This window comes from Aplidium turbinatum, chromosome 4 (assembly GCF_918807975.1).
Source record: "Aplidium turbinatum chromosome 4, kaAplTurb1.1, whole genome shotgun sequence".
Lineage (NCBI taxonomy): Eukaryota > Metazoa > Chordata > Ascidiacea > Aplousobranchia > Polyclinidae > Aplidium > Aplidium turbinatum.
In genome coordinates, this window is record NC_137475.1 from 8,577,072 (window position 1) to 8,602,740 (window position 25,669).

Below are 25,669 nucleotides of genomic sequence, written 5' to 3' on the forward strand. Positions count from 1 at the left end.
CCTTCTACTCACATCTAATTTTAATTTGATGAATTTGATTGCTTAGCCTACAAAACGACGTATGGTTACATACAAAGTGTGCATCGTAATAAAAAAAAAGAAAGAAAAAACATTATTGCTCCAACACCCTTTATCTCAACGTTACGTTTTTAGACATTTAGTTTTGCATTGTAGCCTATAAAGTACATTAATCTTATAATTTTTGCTTTGTTAAAGCTCTGGTCTTTCCCCAACTTTTTACCAAATTAGCTATTGCATTGTTGGCCTACTTACTTTTTTTCTAAAAAATCTTAGAGTTATTTACTCTTTGCTGAAATGATGAATGTAAATTTTTTTTCTGCATTAAACGAGTTTGCGGCCATTACCTAACGCTTTCTTACTATATCTTTGAGAGCCGTCATACTAAACATAGGGGTCCACTAGTGGATTTCGGGAAGAGGGCCAAGATGGTGCTCTCACGGCCCTGTCTACAACTACAACTTATATTAAACGTAGGTTAAGTAAAATGAAGACTGTATGATGTTTCATCACTCAAGTAGGCAACCGCAAGCTTCAAGAAAACGTCAAAACCTATTTTTCTAATCGCTGTGATCACTTGCACAGGCTATTACCTACTGCACTAGCAAACAAAGTCACTTATTTTACTTTCAAGTGTAAATCATTAATCGAAGAATTTTCTTACAGAGCAGCAGCTGGTCGATAATAAACATAAAGTTATTTCACTCTTTGTTGGCCTGTTTTTGAAGGTGTCCGTTTTCGTAAATATTGTAACCTTTCACAGTTGTTGCAAAGCACCCGCAACTGTTAAATCAAGTCTTATTTGTCAACAAACAGATCAACTCCCTGTTTGCAGAGACTTGAAAAAGATTGAATCCTCACAACGTAACCTATGAGAAGACTTTGTAAACAGTACATGGGCTACTTCATTACAACTAAACATTTCTTGCAAATGCATTCTATTAATATTCTCTTGCTGACGGCTACAAAAGCTTGACTATTTACTTTCTATAGGCTATGCCAATTCTATTTGCAAAGTAACTATGCGAATACTAACTGGAAAACAACTGACTGCAAGAGCTCGGTTTAATTTGGACTTGTCTCAACAATATGTGGGAAAGAAGTGTATTTTGTTGTTTACTCCGAGCCATACAAAAAAGCTTTTGATTGACAAAGCAAAAGCCAACAGCGTTCGCGACGGATTACCAATCGTAAGTATTAAGTCGTATTTGCCGGTTCCTGAAAACTCAAGCTTATGAGATCAAGTCTTTCAAGTTGGCATGACCCTTGCTCAGGGGCGAGTTGGGTGAAAAATTGACTTTTCGGCCACGATTTGCCGAAAGTTAACATTTTACTGTCAGAATTCCGTAATTTTTGAAAAAGCAACGTAAAATTATACAAACACTAAGAAATGCGACTTTTAAAAATCGTCGAATTTATGCCTGCAAACCTTCGTCACGCTTCATTGCCAAGAATGTCACGTGATCAGGTTGAGTTACAAACCTCCCTGTTCTCGGCATTGCCACACACCGGGTCAAAACCGTGAGCTACACAATGTAAATTAAATGCAACAAAACGTTACAATAACTAGAGAAAGAAATATTTTTGACAAAAGCTCGCAGTCTTCATGTTGATTTGTGCTCATGGTAAACTATGAGCTGTTATCCTAATATGAACATTTGAACAGATTATTTTGTTAAAAATATAATTTGATCTTTGTCATTTCGAAAAACATGTCCAAGAGTTTAAACACCTGCTATCAACATTTCAATTAACATAAAAAAGGCAAAAAATGCTTTCATAGCGTTTGAAAACATTTTTCAATTGCACCTTTTAAAGTAGGCTATTCAAACTTGAACGTGGTAACTTAAAAATGCAGTTTATGTTTGTCACAAGCAACAGCAATTACTCGTTTGATACTGCTTCAACATTACTGCATATTATTATTAAATAAAAAATATCAAAACTACAGTAATTAAAGGCTTCAGTCGTTCTTACTCAAACAACTTGAATGATTAATTTCTTCTACAATCAGGACCGCAAGTGATGGGGGTCTATATTCTCAATGCACTTGTTGGTTGTGTTTGTGCATTATTTGATAAAAACAATTGAGTAGTTTGCCAGTGTCACGCAGCTTTCATTGTCAGCTACAAATAGTTTAGCTTACCCAATCATATTTTGTTTTCATGTTTTCGGCAATTTTAAAAATTTTAACACGTAGTGACTTTTTAAGGAAAAGTCCTACAAACTAAATTAATAAATCACAAATGCAGCTATGCCCATACATTTATTATAGCAACAAAATAGGTTATTATGATGGACAGTTGGCGAAGTTACCTGCGATATATGTCATTTCCTTTATTTTCATTTTTGTAAACTATCTTACAAGAAAAAGAAGATATGAGGATCTGTAAAAGTATGAATCAGAAAACAAGAAAAATATCAGACATTTCAAAAAGAAGAAAAACTTGTATATCAACATGGCGTTTGTGGATCCTCTTGTCGTTTGTATATTTTCCCCAAGTTTCTAACCTTAGAAATAGGCTATGCACAACAAGCTTGCAACCCGCGAGAAGATATCTCTATTCTTTCACGAAAACTGTTAAACCGTAAAAGCTTTATGAATTTGTTGAAAAGAACTTTTAGTAAGTAATTTATCTCCATGGTATTGAAAATTTAAAGATTTGAGTTTAGTTTTGTTGTTTGTGTTTGTTTTCAGGATTTGCTTTCATGGTTTTAGATAAACAATTTTCATAAACAAGAAACGCTTCTAGTGCTGATCAAGAAGATTGCTATTGGCAATGTAAAAGCAGCATCGCGAATTGGCAATGTAAAAGCAGCATACACCTGAAGGAATTTTGTAAAATTTACAACTTTTATATCTAAAACTATTTTCTTAATTCCTTTCTAGCTTGAAAATATTTGTCAGGCAATGTGAGAGCAGGAATGATATTTGAGCTTAGCTTTGACATGCATGGATAAATTTTTAAGTGCATGTCCATATTTTGAACAAAATGTATTTACTGTAAAAGGAGCAACGGCAAAGCAAGTGTCAAAGTTGTCGAGCAAGTGTTTGTTGTTGTGCATGCTTTGTCCAACATACTGTAAGATATTTGTATAACAACTTAATCCTATCGTATTCTTTACACCTTATGGAGGACTCGAAGTACAGCTATCTGTTATCGCAACTTATGAAAAGTAAGCACGGTTTCACTTTGCTTGAACAAGGGCAAAGGATGCTTAAGTGTTAAGAATAAGGTTGTCAAAACTGGATAGTCTTGGTAGACAGCATTGTGTACTCAATTCAATGGAAAACAAGACATTTTTCCGATTCATTGCACTAAGTACACACTGGAAGAGAAAAGTGTCAGTAGAACACAAGAGACAAGGGCTTCTGTATGGTGTCTACTCAAAAGGATTAACAATTAAATGAAGTAGCATGTTCAATGTATAAATGTTTTATCAGCCCGCCAAAGTGGACTCACCGATTCTCTTCAAGTCTTCCTTCATTCAAGAAACGGTATTGAGCCATTGGAACTTCTGCCGATAGTGATTGTGAAGAGTTATCTTAAAGTGCTAATGTTGTTTGACCCTCCCACTTAAAATGGTTACACTTTCTGCTTGTACTCTATTGTTGTTTGATGATACAAGTAGCCTAAGTTATAAAGCTCTTTATTGTTTTGAAGTGCTTAAAACAGCAAATATTTAAGTAAATTAAAAAAAAAAAATTAAAAAAAAATACAATTCACAAAACACATTTTTATCGAAAAAACTTGATTTCGTCTGCAAGAGTGAAGGAATATCTTTTTGCCGCTTTAATTTTTCGAAAACAAAAATTAACGTGTGTTAATCGTATTATTTTCTTTTTTTATACCTTTCGATTCATAGATTTCTGCTTAATTAGCCCCGAGAGAGCAGGTGACAGGTTGAACCAAATCAATCAATCAATATTATTGACATAGTTTGAGCTTAGATTCTTCATTAAGCCAATCCTCCAGATTTATTTTAAAACGCGGAGTATTATGTCGATATGTAATTACAGAAAGCACAAAATTAACTTATAACAAGGCATGGGGTGTTGTAGCCTACTGCCGAAAATTTACTAACTCAGTAGTTGATTGTGTTTTTTCCTGCGCTTTTAGTTTGTCTTGGTAAGATTCCAGGGGAGGTCATAACAACGACTGTAAAATTGGTTTCGAAAAGTTCATTTTTTTTCTGGAAACAATGTAAATAAATTGGTGTGATCATGCAGCCACCTTGTAGCCTAAGTATGATACAAATATAAAATACACAAGCAGAAATTAAGAAAAACATTGAAGAGCTACATAATAGGACACAACATGATTTTATATGAATCAAACAGTAGAGTTGTTGCTTTGGTTTACATTTTCCTTTAGGAAAAGCAAAAACAAATAGACTCTTGTTTTTTTTGTCAGATGAAATCGTTGCTTGGTCATTTATATTGATTTACTATTTTGATTATCTTGATTTACTATTTTTTTCGTAATTGTTAAATTACTTAGGCTACTATGTAATTTAAAGAAACGGCATTTTTTCTTTACAACTACTCGATGTAGCTTACGAAATCGTTGGTCAAATGCATGAAAAATTTTGTCAAGAACTTTTATTTTTCAACTTGACACCCAAATTCAAAGGATCCACCTTTATTCAATTTTCTTCCTGCCGGCAAAATTTTACCTTTTTACATTGGTTTTACATCTGCTTGCGATAAATTTATAAAAAAAAGGACACAGGTGTTGCCAGTTGGCTTTTTTCAGTATATTTTTATTGGACATAAAGTCATGGCACCTGATGCAACAAGTTTCAATAGTTTAAAACTTATATAAAATGTCTAACTATTGCAAAATGGGGCCATTTCTTCATTAATGCAACGTCTGTTGATGATGAATCAACAAAGGGAATTTATAGAAACTGTTACATTGAGATTTTGGGTGGTCTCCAAATATATCACACAGACTTGTGGTCCAAGGAGTTTGGTCCATATCTTCAAAAGAAAAGCACTTTTGAATTTGAAAACATTCGTCCGCTGATTATGACGTGTCCGTGTTTGTCATAACTGTCAGTCAAAATGAAAACATTTTGACATTTTTTTATATAAATTGTGATAAGTTTAGTTTTTTTCTGATACAGATTCAACAATGCAATGACATAATGTCTGTAAGTTATAACACAAGAAATATTTTATAACAAGAGGCTAGCAATGACCTTGGCGCAACGTATAACCTTGAATAGGCCTACATAACTTTCAACTTTCGCAACTCTTGTCTATCAGTATTCGAAGTATTCTAACCAAGTTCAATGCAAAGAGTTTCCAATTTTTTTTTATATGATAAGTTATAACCAAGGTTAAATTAATTTAGACAATTGCAACAATCGTAATAAATAATAAAAATGAAATTCTCGTCACAAAATTGCAGGTATCATATTACTTAGAATTCCGAATTAAATCTGATTGAAACATGTCAAGCCCTGTCTTTAACTACTGAAACAGAATATCTAATCTGCAATGCTATGAATACTCATCCATACAGTACACTACATATTTATGACGAAGCTGTTGTATTGTGTATCAGGGGCAAACTATCTGGGTTGGTCGTTTGGAGCAATTTTAGCGCAGATTAGCTATTATTGTCTGAAAATTCACATTATGCTACACAGTTTTTAGAATTTAAGCCTACAAATGCAATTTGCTTAGCCATTTACTCTTAATTAGGCTACATCTTTATCACGTAGGCCTAACAAGGTTAAGATTAGATTTATATTCTGCAATTAGAAGCAAGAACGGCTAGATAAAGAGGAAAATGTCGAGCATCAAGAGGTCCTATTACGTTTGACGTTTGACGCTTAACTAGCTTTTATTGGGCATCAAGAAATAGAGAAATGAACGCAACAAAAAATACCCTGCAAACTACTTTTTGATTAAAACAATTACGACATCTAGCGGATGGATCGAAACCCTGGCCGACGGTCCTGACAACCTGAATGTTAAAACCTGGCCTCTCTGTGCTAATATTATGTCTTACGTTGAAATTAAAAGAGTTGCATAATAAATGCCGTCAGTAAGGAGCCAATCGAAGTTTCCTCGTCTGAACATCAATTTTTGGTAAAATTGCATCTCAATGTTCGCTTCTGATCAATTTTGAACATGAAGATGACAAAAAACTATTCTTAAATAGGTTATTCGCACAATATATGATAATTATGGGAATGTAGCATTACTAAGTTTTTTTCGCACAGCTTTGCAGAGCACAAACCCTCTAAGCTTGACCAACATCAGCTTCATTTGTAAATTGTGTTGCGCTTTGTGTGTGGTACAAAAAAGGCAGAGTTTGCTGGCAATCAACATGCAGTCTGTGGTGCAATCTCAAACCAGTAACCATGTTAACAACAATTAGCATTTACACAATCTTTGGGGAATGTTTCAAAATGAACAGATTGATTGTGTAAACTTGTGAATTCCGGAGTCTTTTTGAAATTGGTCCAAAATAAATGTGAGCCATTGTCAAACAGCTTGGGCGTGCCATGACGAATCAACATGGTCATCACGTGTTGAAAGATTGCAATAACGATTTCCACCGTGTAAACTGTTATGCAGATGACAAACATATATGCATTTAATATTTGTCAATATTACCAACGCGAAAACGATTCATTAAACTTCAGTAGGCTATTGATTATTATATCATGATCAACACTACTTGCGCATTGACACATCAATTGCAACTTTTGCTGGTAAAAGAAATCTATGCTTTGTAGAAATCAAAAATGCGGCTGCTAAAAGTAGGTAAAAATGTCCCCTTTTGATGGTGCATTGATAACTATTTTCTGCTTTCAACAAGTTCTGATGTTTTTTGTTTTAGACTGGAGTGAAACGGGCATTGCAGTAGCTGTAGGATTTAAGCTTATTACGCAAAATTTAAAAAATACGTATTTCTTTTTCATATTCTACTTTCAATTCCATGATGTGTAGTTGCCACTATGAGTTTTCAATTTCTGGGATGATGTGCATTCTTGTCTTGCGATCCCAAAACTTATACAGTAGGCTATATCTTTTTTTCCGGTCTCTCCATCTTCTTACATAGAAAAGAAAGCTTTGCCTCTTTTGTCTTTTCCACTGAGGACGTTCTAGCTACCGGTACTATCTTCTTTACATTCTTCAATATCATCATATTTTGTGGCATTGAATTGTATGGACAAAGGTCCTTTCTACCTCAAACTTTCTTCCATTATCCTGGTTTGGGAGCAGCACCTTTCGTTTCGCTTTCAGTTATGTACTAAACACATCAAACTTCGAACCCAAACAACAAATTCCAAAATAAAGTTTCGTCACTGAGGAAGTGATTCAAACAAAGTTTAAAAATGCATTCATAAATCTGAAAATTAAACTTTATTAAGAAATCAATTGTATCCCATCTGGCAATTGCATGAACTACCTGGTCATAACGATTACAAGTATTACGATTGCTTGAAAAAGTCTTGAAAGTAAGCCCACTTTAGCTAATTTTACGTTTGACCAAAACGAATCATGATTCCGAGATATAAAGCTTGGGTAAAATACTGCAGCCACTTCGGATTTGAGACTGCTGGCTTGTCATCTGATTGCACGTTTGTAAAATAACCTCTGAGAGTGATAGTGAGCTGTTGATTTTAAATGTAATTGATTGCTTCATGATATTTATCTCCTTTAATCAAAGCTATAAATTAGGTGATCCAAGACTCAAGAGCCAACAAAACTTCGTTGCAAAGTTGTATTGGTGAATTTTAGAGCAATTAATGTAAAGACACCTTTTAAACTGTTTTGGTTTCAACAACTTTTTCATTTTGTTTGCATTGTTGTGGGCTGTTGTTTTTGTCGTCGTGTTTGTATTGAGTAAACAATTGAGCAAACATTCGAAGCAAAATTTAAACAATGAAATCGGTATTTTGCTAAGGTAAAACAGCTACTAGAAACCTATTTTTGACCGTAAAGAAAATTCAAACGGATTCAGTGGGGCGAGAACACCTCATAATAAATTTTCTGTTACAATGATTTAATCCTTACTGGAACAGCACAAACACGACCTTTCAATTGTCGTATGCGAAAGCATGCTGAGAGTATTATCTACATGATTTAACATTATGAATTTACTTCGAGACGAAAAACGACTCCCCGCTGAAAATTAAGAGCCTTTTCCCGGCCAAGTGTCGCTCGATGTATTAGAGTCGTATTAGACACGGTCTACTGCGCAACAAGTCGAAAAACTCTCACGTGTTTATCGTTGAAAACCACAAAATAGGTTAGCCCAGTCTTGATGGTTAATTCAAGAAAATAATATAATATAATGTATAATATAATAAGAAAATAATATAAAGAAAAAAGATTTCAATAATATTAGTTGAAGGTATGTATAGCATTGGTTGTGCTAGTAAAATTTCTAAAATCCATCTTAGGTGCACCCACTTTTCGTATAGGCCTATATCTTGTAGAAAACAGATTTCAGCCCTTTGGCCTACCTGAAATAGGACTATTGAATTGTTAGGTAGTTAGTTAACAAGGTGTTTACTTCTGAATATTTCATTAGTGTTTTGGTTTTTAAGGGGTCTTTAAAACTTTACCAGTGCTATTTTTTTAGTTCACTGCTGAAACCATAAGTACCCAATGCCATCCATCAGGTTAATAACACATATGGGATAGAGCTTGTGAGAAAATGGTGCAAAACTGTAGATAATTTAAGTGTTTTTTCGACTTTGTGAGGGAGGTACGTGACCTAGTGGCCCACTAGTAGTGGTCTTTCTTAGATGCGTTACTGCTTTAACAGATATACAGTAGCCTACAACAGGCAATATTCACTTGTAGCCTACTTATTTAGTGCATGGCTGCAATAAATTGTTTCCATCATGATCAAGCACTAGCCTACTTTCAAACAACTCGCACTCTTGTCGGCCATTTTGAACGTGTGTTCTCGCGACCCGGTGGTCAGGGACCCCTGGCCTAGCCTACTACAATTTTTTTCTCCGACACCTGTTTTTGAGATTTTTGTCACATTTAAAAATTGTTTTAAGGTGTTGAGACGGAGCCAAATTACTGCATTTAGTGAATCATTTCGATCTCGATTTAACGTTCGCGTTTTATCACTTCTACCTTTTTCCAAACCTCTGCTATGTTACGGCAAATAGTAGCCTATTATGTTTTGCTTTGATGGTCAGAAATAAAACGTAAAACTGAAACAATTTTTTTCTGGGGATAACTCCTAATAAAAGCTTTGTCTTTTTGGACGCATGGCCTATAGGTAGGTATACCCCATTTCTTTCAACAAACTCTGCTTCGTTGGAGGTATGATGCTTCTAAAACTAAATCGCATAGAAGAATGGTCAGAGCCTTTTGGGGTTACGACGCTCAAGAACAGGTGGCAGGGCACTTAATGGTATGCCTGCAAGTGGACACGAAGATTGGCTTCCTTGGTCACTGTCTGCTGAGGTGTTGCGACCGTACATTTTAAACTGATTGTCCTGCTTTGGTATCATGCACGTCATAACGTCCGCGTTTTGTCGCTTCTACCTTTTTCTAGACCTCTGCTATGTTTGTCATATATTGTTTTTTCGTTGTGATGTTTAGAAATAAAAACAAACTGAACTACTGTATCTTCAACCACAGATCAATAAACGACCCACACGATGGGACGAGCTGCTGGAATGGAAATTGTCATTGAAATGTCCCTGTGTTAACCTTACACACTGAGAGTTGTATAATACTTCAACGCAAAATATAATCCTAATAAAAAAAACAGGTGCTTAATGCACAACGGGACTCCACAATCATATCGGCTGCAGCCTGCACATTGTGTACGATGAATGGATTTAAAGCCTGCTCTGCAGACATTTACCGGATATAATTAAATAACTTTGGGAGATAGATATTCCACCAAAAATTGTATTCATTGAATATATTTACGAAAAACTCATATGACAGTACAAATCTAAAATATAAATGACACATCGAAAAAAACTTCAGATATATATTAAATCGCATCAGTTTTACGTCTAATTAACGCCAAAAGTTGACTAGGACCAAGTTTCTTGCTGGTATCGTTTTTTCTGCTGAAGCTTTTCTTGAAACTCGTTGGCATTTTCTGACGTCATGTTACCATGACGACGAAAAACGTCAAGAAAAGCCGCTTTGACGTCATCGGGCATGTTCTTCGAATTGCTGTAATAGAAAAATAGTTTAACTTTAACTAAGTTTAACTATTGGATAAGGAAATCAAATTGTTAAAGAAACACCTTGTTTGGCGTGTTGAAAAAATTTTGGTCAGAAATTTTGCCATTGTACATTCTATTGTGAAACGTAACTATCATTCATTATATTGAAAGATTTTATCACTAACAGTAAAAAAAATGACCAAGATAACTCTAGAAAACAAAGAAAGATATGATTTGAAGCAACACCTCTCTCTGATAGAAGCAATAAGTTAACGAGTGAGATTTATGACACATTTAACAGCCTCATACAACAAATCCCATAATCTTATGCAGCTCGTGGGGTAGCCAAAATTTTTAACCTTACAATCATGCAGTTTATATTGGTTCAAACGAGTACATCGTCTTTGTCATTTCGGTCTTTAAAAAGAGTGAAAACTGTGAAAACTTGGCAGCCCTAGGCTAGAGAAAAGTTCACAATTGGTGTACCCGGCAATAAATACACTGGCTTGTTTATCATTGATTAGGCTCCACAAGTACGCGGAATTTTCACGAATCTTGTCTTGGACATAGATTTTCTTGTCTTGGTCTCTTGAGAAAGCCGGGTAAAACTTGATTGGAAGTTTATCCCATTCGTCTTCGAAGTAAAAATCGTGATTTTTGTTACGACAACCAAAAAATACGACAGTCTCTGAAATGGAAAATACAACGTTAAAATTGATCAAATTCTGCAAAAAAAAAACAAAAAAACAACTAAAATAATTTTTATTGATAAACTCTATAGCTGATCAAAGTGTGAACTAAAGAAATTAAAGGAATTAACTTGACGGACATATAGACCAGAAGGTTGAATGAACGGTAGAAATGTAAAATGACCAGTTGCCGTAACTTTAACAAAACACATGCATAATCGCATATTCAATTCAAAGAGCAGTGGTGTGTGATCGACCCAAGAATCGAACCCAAGTCTCCAGAATAGAAAATAAACGTGCTAACCGCTGGTGGGCTATTGCGTCAACACGTAAAGTTAAATGTTCTCTCGATAAAAACTGCACAAAAGAGAAAATTCTACAAACAAAAATTCCGTCTCAAAGGCATAAACACATAGAGTTATTAAGTGGAAGAAAATACACCTACAAAACAGTCATTCTGTGTACTTTAATATTTATTTATCAGAAGAAAAAAAGTCGTTTTTTATCATTATTAAATGCATGAAGTCTTACCATTCTTGTTATCTCGGGACCTTTCGTGAGCAGCAGCCCGAAATGGGGCAATTCCAGTGCCAGGACCCACCAGAATACACGGCTTATGAGATGGGAAATTTATCCCCCCTTTTTTAACCCACAGCGGTATTTTTGACCCGGTTTGCAACGAAGCCATCCAGGTAGAGCAAAGTCCTTTTCTATGTTTGTGCAATCTGGTTTTGTATCTAGCAAAATATTTAAAATATGAAAATTGAACAAATAAAATCCAATCAAAGGTTAGATCGAGATACTTGTAGAAATTCCCTTAAAAAATTAGCCAAAGACGGTTAGCATGTTGAAATTTGAAGAAATTACTTTCAACTTTTGCAATAGGCGAAACACGTGTCTATCACTGTCAATTCCTGCTGCTGAGAAATAAACTTGTCTTGCTGTCTTTGATAACTTGAACAAGGCTGGGTACACAGGGATATCTAGAGAAGGGGATACGAAGGCTCGCAGCGATTGTCATATTTTCACGACACCAGTGCAGCTGGTACAGTCAGCTACAGAAGACAGTTAGCAAATGTTACGTAGAACATATTTAAAGAATACTTGTTTGGAAAGACAGTTGAAAACCTACCAGTAAGCTGTTTTTCTTAACAAAGCCTTTGCAGTAGGCTGGATGTAAAGCAAGTATGGGTCATTGAATTAACAAGTAACCATGAACTTGCGGTGAGTATCCAGGCCTGATGCTAATAGTGCAATGTAGGTTATCATAACAAGATTTATTAAACTACTATTGGTGCAAATTGTCATTTTACAATGAACAGAGATTATTTACGATAAACAAAAGCCCTTCTATTGTCAGACGTAATAAAAGCCTTCGTATCCTCTTGTTTAGATATCCCTGGGAGTACATTTATAAAAGGTGCATTTCTTTAGCAAACATTGCGATAACTTGTTAATTATTTTTTATTATTACTCTTTACACTGAAGTTGGAAACACTCTTAATTTCGTGAGGTTATGCTCGGAAAGATCACTCTCCTTTCAGTTAATGCAAAACGCTTCTTGTTTGCTCTCCGTAGCATTGCAGCATAGTCGCTCTTCGATTTCTAGTTGAAAAAAGGCCTTTTGATGAGGTTTTCTGCCGACAGTGCATATCAATTGAACATACTTGACAACAGCGACTAGAAGATGTAGCTCCCCCTTGTGGCAGGTAGGTGATGACGCGATAGAAAACGCTCTTGGCCGGATCAAAGGAAATAAATCAAATATCCTCTCTAGCGGAATATCCTTGCATGTGAGATGAAAATCCTGTCGATGGTGGTAGTTTATTGAACAGAAATAACATCACGTTGACAAAGGAAAGAGTCTTAATGAAATATTGTTGATCACAAATTGATTATTCCATTCTATAAATATTTAATCAATGTGTAAAAGACATAGATGTTGAGGCTGGGTTAGTCGACGTGCTTTTGTACTTCTAATGTTCAGATTTTTAAAACAAATCTAAACTCCAGCGTGTTTTTAAATAGGCAACTAAGGACATGACATTGTGCGCTATCAATCGGTTTTAAAAATAATCATTCTTCAAAAAACAAAGCTAATGTCAATTGAAAGCTCTTGCAAAAGTTGCTAATTCTAAGCCAAAGGTAACATGATATATCAGTACAGTGCGAAGATATTTAGCAATACTTTTTGCTGGGCAAAACAGAAAAAAATGTAAACATTCGTTCACTTGCAAAACTTCCAAAATATTTCGCCGAGGTCGATTGGCGTAACTATACCGATCTTCAGTGCCCTCTGGTGTTCCGAAATCGTGTAGTTTTTCTTTTTCGTTTTCGTCGGTAGAGAAGTGCGAAAGCAACTGAAAAAAGTTCCTCCTGAAAAGTTTAGACAACATGGAAATCAAACCGGAGTCAAAAAAAGGGGTGGGGGAACTTCAACTAAAAGCACAAAGAATTTCAAAACTCAGTATTTCCACCGGAGGTGTACAACTGTACACGTACAGGAGCCGGAGTTTTGCAGTATTTAGGTGCCGGAGTCTGACTATTATTATGCTAGATGATATTTTTAACATGCAAATATTTACGCTGTACTTGGCGTATAGTTGATATTTTTGTGTATTTCTATGGTTTTATTTCCCAAGCAGTATAAGTAGACGGCCAGGAAAAAAAATCTGGATTGTGGTTAATGTTTTGCGTTTGGAATCGGATTAGAGTTTAGATTCAATGATGACTCCAAACACCTCTGATTTCTACGTGCCCGTCTCCCAGGCTGTTTTAATGTGGATGCTACTTTTACCAAAGTGAGTAAGGTTAAACACTGCTAAATAATTGTCTAAAAAAGCTTTCATACTATGCGGATGAATATTCAGACCGTCACCATCAATCGCTGAAAGTCCTGGGTTTATTACCTGGGTACCGACATGAAGTCAAAACACTTCTTGGCCAACTCTCTCAAAGTAACAGGCCTGTTAACAGATACCATAACGTCACTATCGTCAGTCGGCTGGAAGACATAAGGGACGTCCGCTTCAAACGGGACAATATCTGAAAACAATGGAAGCAGATGATGAAGAAATCGCTACAATATTAGTGAAGACAACTTGCCGGTGACAACAAAACGAAGTCGGTTTTCAAGATTTCAAAATCTTAGTTGCTTTTAAATTAATCTTAACACAGCAATGAACGTCTGGGTGTATTAGAGGATGAAACCAAACACTGGTTGCTCTCTAGTAGCCTTCCAGTAGTCCAGGAACATCGTGAACCTGAGTGGTAAACAGATAAACCCTCTGCCCAGAAGCTCAAACGAAGAAGTGCAAATAAAATGTAATGATTTGCGTTGATGAGCATTAGCAAATGGAACAACGGTAAACCTCGTTAACGGGGCCTGTATAAGTGGTTCAAAAACTCCGTAAGCATGCGGAACTGCCTGGATTGAATTCTGAATGCTTTTTTCTGCCCAAGAATTTTCAATTGAGAATCGACCGCTTTGAACACAATACTACAGCTCCTCGTATTGTAAAGTGTTGTAATATAACGATGCAAAACCCTATTTTACCTAAAAACTCTTCCACATCTTCATCGATGTTGGATGGCATCACCATCGCAACATCTCCAGGGTCATATTTCATCTTCTCTTCAGCTGAGGAGATGTCAAATTTCAACAACCTCGTTTCCTTGGAAATTAAACATAACATCAAAAAACGTCTTGGTCAAACTGAAAGTAAATAAACACAAAATAACAAAAGATAATAAAGAGTTGAAGACATAACAATTTCTTTCAGTCAACAATAACAAAAGTGTGGAATCGTGATTGCAAGCATCAGTTGCAAATTCTAATATCGCAAATATGGATTTCGATTTTACGGTTTTATCACATAAAACGCGGTAACAAACAAAACCTCAACTAGAAAGGAGCGTTCTTCCTGATAGTCGAGCAATATTATGATCGCAACACAAAGTAACATTATGGTCTTCTTACTTGGAAGTGGGATGGACTTGTAACACAAACGTTTTGTTTAACAGACGCAAGGAAGGGGTTCTTTCTATTGTAGTGTGCATCTTTAACATCATCTGAAAGAATAAAGCATAGACTGCCCATTAAAACACAAACCATTGCAAACGAGACCTATTTTGCATAACGCTCTCGGCTCTCTTAATAAATGTTGTAGTACAGCGGTACTTCATAACTGACATATACAGTACGTAGAGTTGGGAAATACAAACTGCATGCAAACTTCGAATCTACTAAGGATCAAACTCTATTGTGACATTGTCGGCAAGTACAACCGCCATTAAAAAACAAGGCGAGCAAATTACATGATTTTAAGGTAAATGAGTATCTTTTTATAGAAAGAAGTAGATTTTTAAGAACAATTAATATATTTTAAAATTAAGCTTTAAAAGTGTGTTGAAAGGTGAAATTGTATGTGGAAAGCAAATGCGGAACGGAATTTATACTCTCAAAGCTGAGTGACACACTGTAGGATTGAAATTCATTGTCATTTAAAAAAAAATTAATGATTTGACCCGACATGGTATCGAACCTACATTCACTGCAACTCAAACCGCAGTTGCAAAAAGTCATAAAACCAAAGAACTACACAAACCCTTTTGCCGTTTATTGTCATGAGGAGCAGTCGTTTCGCATGAGTACACACGAAACCTTGGTGGGGGTAAAGAACTTCCCAAAGGACTGATCAACTGAAAAAAATAACTGTTGTTAATACAAAACCAGGGGTTGGGCTAAGGGATAATGGAAGGCTGCTATTTCGAATTATCACGGTTCATGTTTTCTGACTCCTGGCGTGACACCAGAGTGCCCGGAGGCTTCATTCGGACTGGATAATTGTTGGAGTACACTTGAAACCAAACATTTGTAAATTTATTGGCATATTTTGAAAAAATTGTTATCCGGTTAATGGTTATTTTGTCTGTAATCCTTCAAGTGCGGCATATCGCACGGCTGCGCCTGCTCATTCAATACGCCTAGACACTGTCTAATAGACAGGGTGACTTTATTGTTCATAATTGGTGATGTACGTAAGTTCCGAACTCACCTCGGATGAAATACAAGTTCCTCTATATTCACAAATATGAAACTTTCATTTGAAAACATGAAACACAACAATGGAGATTGAAACACAACAATGGAGATTGAAACACAACAATGGAGATTGACGCTAAAAAACACACCTTTTCCTCTTCGGATGGAAATAAGTCTATCAACGTTTTCCACATGTCAGTGATCCAAGGATCAACCACAGCATCCGGACCCCAGTCATGTTGATCATCAGCTAATCCTAAATTTAAGAACGCTTGTCCTCCTGAAAATATAAAATGAGGAAATCAAATGCAAGCATACATCCCATCGGCGGTGGGCGTTCGCTTTCCAATTGTGCAATCCTGGTTCGACTCCTGGCGCTGGTTGTTGAAAAACACTGTTCTCCTCTATTTAGGGCGTAATTCAATGGGTGGGCGCAGTTGTTGAAGGTTAGTACTGCTCTCGCTAGTGTTGACCTAACCTTCACATCTCCGGATGTTTAGATTCAAGGATGGGACTTACCATAACCTACATCCCAAACATGCGAATAAAAATTGTTTCTTTGAAGCAGCTGCTCCTTTTTTGGTTAAAGATACCTTTGCCCAAGATGACAAAAAAAGATTTCAACCCCATTACATGCTTACCTAAGTTCTGCAGCCTTTTGAATAACTTTTTTCCTATAAAATTGTATTTTGGATAGGAGGAATCGCCAAGACCCAAAACTGAAAATCGGACGTCAGCGAGACAGGACCCAGGAAGATTCTTTCGCATTATAAATCGCCAAAATCTCTGAAAATACACAATTACAACTGAAAGTCTAATTATAGGCATAATGATTGCATAAAAAGTATTTCTATATTTTGCTAAATGGTTATACCAACCTTAGCATGGGCTAAGCATAGTTGAAAAAGCCACTTTTCTTGTAAATTTTTAAACTATTGAATGCTATACTATTTATGACGCAGTTCGAACAACCTTGACGCTGCTAGATCACGTCTTTATGACGAGATTCGAATGGCTTCAACGCGAATGACGTGAGTCTAGGTTAATTCTTGTATTTGATGTTAAGGGTTCACTGTGTAGAAGTATCGCTTACAGTGCAAGTAGAGCAATATAATCAATCTCTACCTCTATATGAAACAACGCAAACTAGATACAATTGTGCTTTGTTATACGAAGTAGCCTATTGTGCAAGTCCTGCCATACCTTCATATTATCGGGTGGTTCCCCTTGGCCAGTGGTGGAGCAGACAAAAATGATGAGTTTTTCATTCACCAAATTGTCAATGTTATAGTCATCAATAGCTGAACATGTGCATCTACAAGAAACATAATTGGCATTCCAAGTCAAGGATTCAGATTATTCTGCTTCAGTTGCAAAACAGAAACTTTCAATCACATGTCACAATTTTCCTTTTAAACCTTTTGTTAGGACATAATTTGTGAACACAACAGTAGCGATTCACATTAAACATAATATTAGAGTGGAGTTTGTTCAAAAGTACTGTACTATGTGCCTATGATGTTATAATCTTCTTTTAAGGCTTCTCAATAACACATGTTACTCATAAAAAAATTCAAAAGATGTAGAATTGTTTAATCAAGAATACCTGTCAATGCTTTAATTTATTGTAATTTTTTTTCATTTTTTTGTCAGAATAGCATGACTTGTCAGTACAGTATTGCACAATCACTAAGCAAGCAAACCTTGTTTCATGCCCATGCGACAACCCACTTTTGCAAGCAGAGCAAATGAGCGCAAGCTTATTTTACAACCAGAACATGATCAAGAGCTGCAAGTTACTTGAATATAGAACCTCTGCTTTGCGTGACAATCCTTTCGCTTATTTCTTCGGCTGTGCCTGTCTGACTTCCATACAAAACCAACAGTGAATAACGTTTATCCATATTGAGTCCAGATGGCTAAAATCAATGAGTGTAAGTTTTAGATATGTTAGGCGCTTACCCAAATCAATCTATATGCATTTATGTAGGCTACTTTTCAGCTACTCTTACCGAATTATTTGTAAAAGAACCCGTTGTAAACTTTAGTTTTCAAGGAATCTTTCACTCCTGTGTGTTGATAAGGACACTAAAACAATTAAAAAATATGTTAAAAAAACACTAGAATTATGGTAATGTAGTTACAATAAAAATATTTCAACCAGGAAAGCTGAAACATCTTAGTTTATCCTTGTATATATATATCAATAGAATTTGAATGTCATTTCCCTGACATGTCCAAAACTAATATTTTGTATCCAAAGAGCCCATGATTAAACAAGATGTCTATTCTGAACTTAAATATCAAAATGCAGAACAATTTTTCTTAATAAATGAACATACATAAATGTTCCGTTGGTTGGCTGTAGAAAAATTGTAAACATGCCACTTACATCGATATGCATTCATTTAATTTATTAGCTTTTTCTAGCCTAAGTTAGTATCTGACCAAGTTAGAGTAGGGATTGCAACAGCTGCACAGCCAGTACATGTTAAACAACACCAGTCGAACCGAAACAAACTACTAACATGACGGCAGGCAGATCCACAACACTTTCCTCTTTTTAAGTGCTTTACTTCAGTCCAAACAATGTACTTAGTTTCTGGATCTTCGTAGAACGGCTGGTTTTCTCTTACTGCCTTGTCATGTCGAAAAATAATTTCATTATCTAATTCCGTTAATGTTGTAGACTGTTTATTTTTTGTCACTGTAGTGCTTAAGAACTTTGACGTCAAGACAAAATTTAAACTAGATGAATTGAAACTAAAGGCTTTCAGCTTTTGAAGCTGTAGCATTGACATTTAAATCATATCTAAGAATAAAATGAAAATATCACGTTTGTTTTGTCTGCCTTATTATTGGGTAAACATAAAAAACAATATACAATAAAATACAAAACAATATTTGCACAACCTTCTCAATTTACCATTTTTATTGTTTTCAATAAAAATCTTCGTAGAAATATCCGGTTATCAAACAGTATGTTATATTTTTAAGGAAATAAATAATACAAACTACACAGTGTTAAGAAACAAACAAAAGCAGAGGAAAGTACAGGTAATGCAATACAAAACTTCAAATAAATATTTGGGCAAGAAAGTGTTGCATTTAGTTATACTGTTTCATCTGTAAATCTTTGATTTCTGATGATCATTCCAGGAAGAAAAGCAACAAGGGCAATCAGACACATTCCAAACAATGTTGAAAAAGAAAAAATGTCATCAGTTGAAGAGACTGTGGATATAACGTCACCAGCATGCACACAAACAAAGTTGTAAGGAATAAGACCAAATAAAACTGAAAAATAAAAAGGAAGAATTGGTATTCCAATGATTGGTGAAGTAACATTTAGAAACCAATTTGGGGTGACTGGGAATAAACGAATTGAAAGCAAAAAGTAGAACAAATTGCCTTCATTTTCATTGACTTTTTGCTGCATTGATGCAATTTGCGAAGAAAAACTATGGATGAGCAAATCATATCCAAAATATTTAGACAGCAAGAAACAAAAAGTAGCACCAGTTGACGACAAAAAGCAAGCTAGAGGAAAAGCAACCCAACTGCCAAATATTGCACCACCTAGTGTGTTAGCCAATAGAGACCCTGGAATGGCAAAAGTTTGTTTATATAAGTATGCTGAGCAAAACCAAATAATCACAAGGCCATAATTGTTTTTTTGACTTTCTTTTAATGAATTTGACAAATGTTTTAAATCTTCAAAATCTTTTGGAAAGTGTATTTCAGTGTTGCTTTGAAACTGCTTTGACAAGAAGTACATCCATAATGTACATATTCCAAATATAGACCCCAGCCCAAGAATAGACTTCAGTGGAACCATCAGTTTTGCAAATCATAATTTAGTGCAAAAATTTTTATCAGATGCCTTAATAAGTAAAGCTTGCTTTATACAATGCATTGCTGAAATGAAAATAATAAAAGTTAATTGTAGCGGATGTCGAACTGTCTGTAGCGTACGCCCATAACTAGCTGTAACTGCTACATCAACATCCCGAGTACACGCATGGTAGTGGGCATGATCTGAGAATGATACCTTCGTTTTCTGCGAGTATATAGGATGCAACCTAGTTCGTACCATGAACAGTTCGTACCTTGAAAAGATCGAGAAAAAAAATTAAAAAAAGCTGAAGTCGTTGATCGCAGTTAACCTTTACCCTAACTCTAACCATAGAGTAATCTATGCTCCAACCCTAACCTTCGCTGATCGCAGTTTCCGCAAACATTTTTCTGCAGTTTCCGCTAACCGCAGTTTCCGTTAACTCTAACCCTCGAGTTTGTTTCAAATTGTTTGGGGAAACTCCGATCAGCGACTTCGGCTTTGTGCTATTAATATGATTAAACTGCGATCAGCAACTTCGGCTTTTTTAAATTTTTTTCTTGATCTTTTCAGGGTACGAACTGACTGTACGAATGGTTCAAGGTACGAACTAGGTTGCACCCGAGTATATATAAGTTTATTGCAATGAAAACAACAAATTTCCACATCGAAAACGTTGCAGCTAAATAATGTCTATCTTGATGACAATCAGAATGAAATGAACTGAGTTGAAATTATGATTCAGAACATGAAATTAAACTACAACCATAACTGAACTGACACTGTGACTTTCAAGAAAAAAAATCCGTGGTGAACTGACTGAAATTAACACATCATCCAATGACTGAGAAAAACCATATAATACTGATTTTAGTTTCACAATAGATGGTTGATTTAAGCGAAACTCAGTGTGATTAGAATGTTCCAAGCAATGCAGCATGCGGCAGATGAACAATGCTAAAAAAACATAAAATTACAAATATGTATATCAAACTGCCGATTGCAAGAGAACGCACAATTATGATATTGTTGGCGCTTCAAATCCCTAATAAACGGTACAAATTCTTAAAGAAACGCCAAAATTCCAGCCAGCGTTTCAAATTACTAACAAACACATTTACAATGGCAATAAGGTGCAAGGAAGCATAAGAAAAGCCACAAACGCTGCATTAATCCTCATTGGGATTACATACTAAAAATTTTAAGATATTTGATGTCATTTTAAAAATTAAACATTAGAGAGAAATTAATTGTCTTAATATTTGTGATACAATTTTGGTAAAGAGGTCACTTTCTTCAACTACAGACATATACAACCAAAACCAAGCAACCACACGATATTTAATATTTGTGGTCTACCACAAATATATAAATAACAAATAAATAATAGCCTAACAAATAATAATAATAATAATGTTAGTTTTTATATAGCGCTGTATCCATCGCAGAATGCGTTGCTCCTCAGCGCTTTACAAAGCAGACAGTGTCAATATGTTTTTTTAGCATTGTTCATCTGCCACATGCTGCATTGCTTGGAACATTCTAATCACACTGAATACCACAAATATTAAATCTATAGATTTAATTTAATAAATGTACATCTCTACAGAAGACAATAAAAAATAAAAAATCTTATAACACTTCTACTTGAAATGATTACTACGCATGATAAACAACTAATCTCTTGACTTGATCGGCTATGGCATAGGCCTACTTAGTTTAATATCAAGCATATCTTAACAATTGCACTTTGTCACTACTACCTTTTTTAAACCTCTGCTAATTATAAAATAGTTTTCTCACTGTGATAGACAGAAACAAAAACAAACCGAAATTAAAACCGCAATCTCATCACATTTCTATCCACAATCATTGATCGATTAGCAGTTTAGATAACTTCAACCAGTCAAGTTCATCTTCATCCTAGCCCTAACCCCAACTCTTGCAACACCTGCAACAAAACAATGCATTTTGATCGCAACCATGGCAACTAGCGTGGAAAAATAGTCACTTCGAATAATAAAAGTACACAGTCAATGGACTGGCCTAGCCAAAATATTGAAATTGCCAGAAAAATGCAACATGTCGAAAAATAAAATTTGCTCTAGCGAGAAAATTGTCAGCAAGAGAAAATCTGCTGTGTCATCATTTTATATGTTCCTTTCCAAAGCAACATCAGAGTTGCCAGTTTCACAGTATTCCTGCGTAATTGGGCTATTTTTAGAGTTGCTTCAAAATTTTAGTATTTAAAAATTTTTTTCTTTAGTTTTGTTTAAATTTCCCGAAATGATTTGATTTTGAATCTTTTTTGAACAAGTTTTGTCATATTTTGGGATTTTTTTCATCATTTGTGACAATTGGGATACTTTTCAGCTACGATACCATCCTGATAGTGTCATAATCTAACAAACAGCTGTAACTTAAATGCACTGTTTTTACTTTTTATTTATTCTGTTTGTTTGTTTACGTGTGGCTCTATTGAAGCAAACGCAACTTTGAGAAGCATGGAAAATTGGAAGACGCCAGTGGTTAAGCCCAGTCTATGTCCTGAACTTAACTTACTTTTTGTGAGGTAATTTCTTCAACTGAGGAAATTTGAGTTCTAATTTTACGAAAAAGAAAATTTGTGAGAAACTAAGAGATTTTGCAGGAGGAACCGTTTCTTAAAAATAAAATTATTTTTCATGGAAATATGATAAATTATCTAAATTTCAGTGAAAAACTTCACACTCCACAGCTGGCAGTCTTCACTTTTGGACCAGCTTCCGTGGCTTGCAGAATTCTTCTTGGGTTCAAAGCAGGGCTGCCACTCCTAGTGGTTTTCCGCTAGATCTAGTGGTTTTTGAAATAATCTAGTGGTCTAGTGGTTTTCTTGGAGAATCTAGTGTTTTTTTATAATCTTGAAATCGCATAATATTTTTTAAGTTATTTCCTGGATACCATTGTTAAAAATGGTTGCTGAATGAGAAATTCCCTTTTTCAAACCAAATGTGGAAACCCTGTTCATGTTTGGTGATCGTTGATGGCTGGAGCTGGATGCTTGTTAATGACAATTGGCAAGACAAGTTGTTATACTGGTTACTGTCAGTAGTGTCAGTGACTCATTGTCAGGCAGTAGGCTTTATCTAGAAATTGCTACAGCTGCAGTGCTGCACGAAATCTGTAGGGTGTAGGCCTATTTAGCCACCGCTGGTCAACTAAAGGGAGAAGAGGGAAATGAGAGGAAGGAGCAGGTCTAGGGTGCAGTTAATGCTGGCGAATTAGGAGGCAAAATAAAAACTGCCTTTCCAAAAAGTCGGCCTCTTTGGAGAAATTTTTGGAAATCTCTGACTAGGACCCCCAGGGTCAGTTATACGGTAATTATTTATAGTCAATAGAACTTCCCCCCCCCGAGGCCCAAACCCAATTTTGTGAACTAGGCCCGACCCTTTTATTCTACTTAACAGTTCGATTGTTGTCATAGGCTATGTCAGATATAGAAATATGTGAGGATGTTGCAAGTGGTGACAGAACTCCACCACGAAAAAAAAAAAGTTTTTATCGCCAACCTTTTAACCTGAATTGGTTGAATGATGACAATTTTAAAGCTTGGCTGAAACCGGACAAGACTGATCGATATACAGCAATATGCCAAGTCTGCGATATAAAGTTAAAACAACCAAACAAAAGTGGCCTTTTAATGCACAAAGACAGTGTTAAGCATAAAAAAAATAATGCTGCCAAACTCAAAACCGCTGATGTTTCTACATTTTTTAAAAGTGCCCAAGAAATATCTCAACAAGAAAAGGTGATAAAAGCAGAGCTTTTGTTAGCTGGATTTATGGCTGAGCATCACACACCGTTTCGGTAAAGTGACCATCTTGTGAAAACAATAAAAGCTGCTTTTCCTGATAGCGTAATTGCACAAAAGATAACTTTTGGAAAGAGTAAAGCATCATATCTTATGCAACATGGCATAGCTTGGAGTGAAAGACATGACATTGACAATATTTGCAAAAAAAAGTTTTTTTCTCTCCTGATCGATGAAACTACGGACATAGCAGTTGAACAAGTTTTGGGTATAATTGTACGCTATTTGGATGAAAACTCTGCAACAGTTGTTGATGCTCTTTTGGATGTTGTGGAGGTGGTTGATGCTTCAGGTCAAGGACTGTACAACCTTGTGAAGCAGTTGCTGTTGGAAAGAGGTATTCCTCTTTCCAACATAATTGGATTTGCAAGTGACAATTGTGCTACCATGACCGGATCTCGTAGTGGTTTTCAGGCCAAGTTAAAAGAAGACGTTCCTTCAGTTTTTGTAGTTGGGTGTGTTTGCCATTCTTTTGCATTATGTGCCAACCATGCATGCAGTCGCCTACCTTCTTGGCTAGAAAGTTTTCTTAAAAATGTGTGTTTTTACTTCTGTCGTAGTAGCAAAAGAAAACACGCTTTTATTCGCCTACAAGAAATGTGTGGAGCAGTCAAACATAAAATGTTAAAACTGAGTCAAACTAGGTGGCTGTCACGTCGGCAAGTAATTGCAAGAGTATTGGAACAATGGGAGCCATTAAAGTGCTTTTTTTTGGAAGAATCCAAGACAGATAAGGTTGATGGTGCTTCGTCTATTTATGAAACCATGAACACTCCAGGTACAAAGCATATGCTTTTGTTTCTGCATTTTGTTTTAAAAAAAGTTGACAACATGAACTTAGAATTTCAATCTGAAGAATTTCGATTGCATCAAGTCTTCAATACGGTTGCTGATGAATATCATTGCATTTTGAGCTTGTTCATGAAAGAAAATATTATGGATTCTTCACAACTGGGTGACATTAACCCTGCGAATCCAAATAATTACAAACGGTATGACGAGATTACTGTTGGTGGGCGATGTGAAGCCATGTTGCTGCAAGAACCTTTGGGAAGAAAAGAAGAGAAGTTCCGTACGGACATTTTGTCATTTTTGGTGGAATTATGTAACCAAATTAAAATGAGATTTTCATTCTCTGACAACAGTATTTTGACCCAGCTGCGAGCAGTTGACCCAAAAATTGCTACATCTCGTTCTAGAAAGGTGAAATCGTTGGTAGCATTGGCTATCAACTTTCCTTCTGTTGTTAACGAAGAGGATTTAGATGATTTGCAAGAAGAATGGGAAGCTTTGCCTCAAGCATGCAATGCTCTCCATGATATTGATAACCTTAACCCACCAGAGTTTTGGTTAAAACTAAAAATGGTTAAAAATGGAAATGGTCAAGTTTTAAAACTTTGGCAAAAATGATGTGCTGTCTGTTAGCATTACCACATTCTACTGCATGTGTTGAAAGACTATTTTCTCAAGTTAACATTGTAAAAACAAAGTTAACCAATAGTATGCATGCATCAACTGTTGCCAACAGACTTCTTGCTAAGCAAGCAATTACAAGGAATAATACAGAGTGTTATTCTTGGAAACCAACGAAGAATTTGATAGCTGATGCAAAGTCACACAAGCCTCATCAACGATATGTCAAGTCTTTTCCAGAAAATGGAGGTTGTGATGCTGCTTATGACATTTACACCGAGCCAGACAAGCTTTTGTAATAGACTTTGTGAATCATTTATTTATTGCTAATTCGTAAATATTGTTTATGATAGCAACTTGTCAAAATGTTGTGATGTTGTGCAATTTACGCAGCCAAGGGCAGTGTAGTAAAGGTTTTGTGAATTATCACACTTTGTAATAATGTTTTCAAGTGCTTGTTATGCTTTGCCCAGTAGCCTATTAAGTTTTCACACTGACTTTTTGTTGCAGCAAATGAAGTAGGATTGAACATGTTGACATATTTAAAGTGTTGGTGTAATAATCTATGTTAGAACTATTTTTGGATGAAGTCGTCATTGAGTGAAATGAATTAGAAACAGCAGCGGAGTAAAAACAATGCT

General features: G+C 35.6%; 2 protein-coding genes and 1 pseudogene across 3 annotated transcripts; 1 reads left to right on the plus strand and 2 right to left on the minus strand.

Annotated features, from left to right (window-relative positions):
- Positions 1-9,932: 9,932 nt before the first annotated feature.
- On the minus strand, positions 9,933-18,523 carry LOC145768437 (NADPH-dependent diflavin oxidoreductase 1-like). 2 transcript variants are annotated; one of them, XM_082579929.1, is made up of 15 exons: positions 18,459-18,523; positions 17,943-18,018; positions 17,731-17,849; positions 17,134-17,245; positions 16,572-16,716; positions 16,080-16,210; positions 15,494-15,587; positions 14,866-14,957; positions 14,443-14,560; positions 13,796-13,931; positions 13,118-13,262; positions 12,554-12,693; positions 11,418-11,623; positions 10,684-10,885; positions 9,933-10,204 (listed from the first exon to the last, which is right to left on the minus strand). In XM_082579929.1, exons 3-15 carry the CDS (start codon positions 17,832-17,834, stop codon positions 10,060-10,062), a joined length of 1,770 nt encoding a protein of 589 aa, XP_082436055.1. In that variant the 5' UTR covers positions 17,835-17,849; positions 17,943-18,018; positions 18,459-18,523; the 3' UTR covers positions 9,933-10,059. The 2 variants fall into 2 exon arrangements, with proteins under 2 accessions (XP_082436055.1, XP_082436058.1); XM_082579932.1 differs by lacking the exons at positions 17,943-18,018; positions 18,459-18,523 and having other exon boundaries at positions 17,634-17,750.
- Positions 18,524-18,741: 218 nt separating this feature from the next.
- Positions 18,742-19,844, minus strand: LOC145768438 (transmembrane protein 41A pseudogene; annotated as a pseudogene).
- A 3,864-nt stretch (positions 19,845-23,708) lies between these two features.
- Positions 23,709-25,327, plus strand: LOC145768874 (zinc finger MYM-type protein 1-like). The gene is made up of 2 exons (XM_082580480.1): positions 23,709-24,958; positions 25,003-25,327. The coding sequence occupies exons 1-2, from the start codon at positions 23,709-23,711 to the stop codon at positions 25,325-25,327; spliced, it is 1,575 nt and encodes a 524-aa protein (XP_082436606.1).
- The last annotated feature ends 342 nt before the right edge of the window (positions 25,328-25,669 follow it).

Coding starts and splice junctions, on each gene's coding strand:
- LOC145768437 (XM_082579929.1), bottom strand. CDS start 17,834: ATGGATAAACGTTATTCACTGTTGGTTTTGTATGGAAGTCAGACAGGC. Junction 14,958..15,493: donor TGACAATAAACGGCAAAAGG/GTTTGTGTAGTT, acceptor TTATTCTTTCAG/ATGATGTTAAAGATGCACAC. Junction 10,886..11,417: donor GTCCCGAGATAACAAGAATG/GTAAGACTTCAT, acceptor TTTCCATTTCAG/AGACTGTCGTATTTTTTGGT.
- LOC145768874 (XM_082580480.1), top strand. CDS start 23,709: ATGCAACATGGCATAGCTTGGAGTGAAAGACATGACATTGACAATATT. Junction 24,959..25,002: donor GATAACCTTAACCCACCAGA/GTTTTGGTTAAA, acceptor GAAATGGTCAAG/TTTTAAAACTTTGGCAAAAA.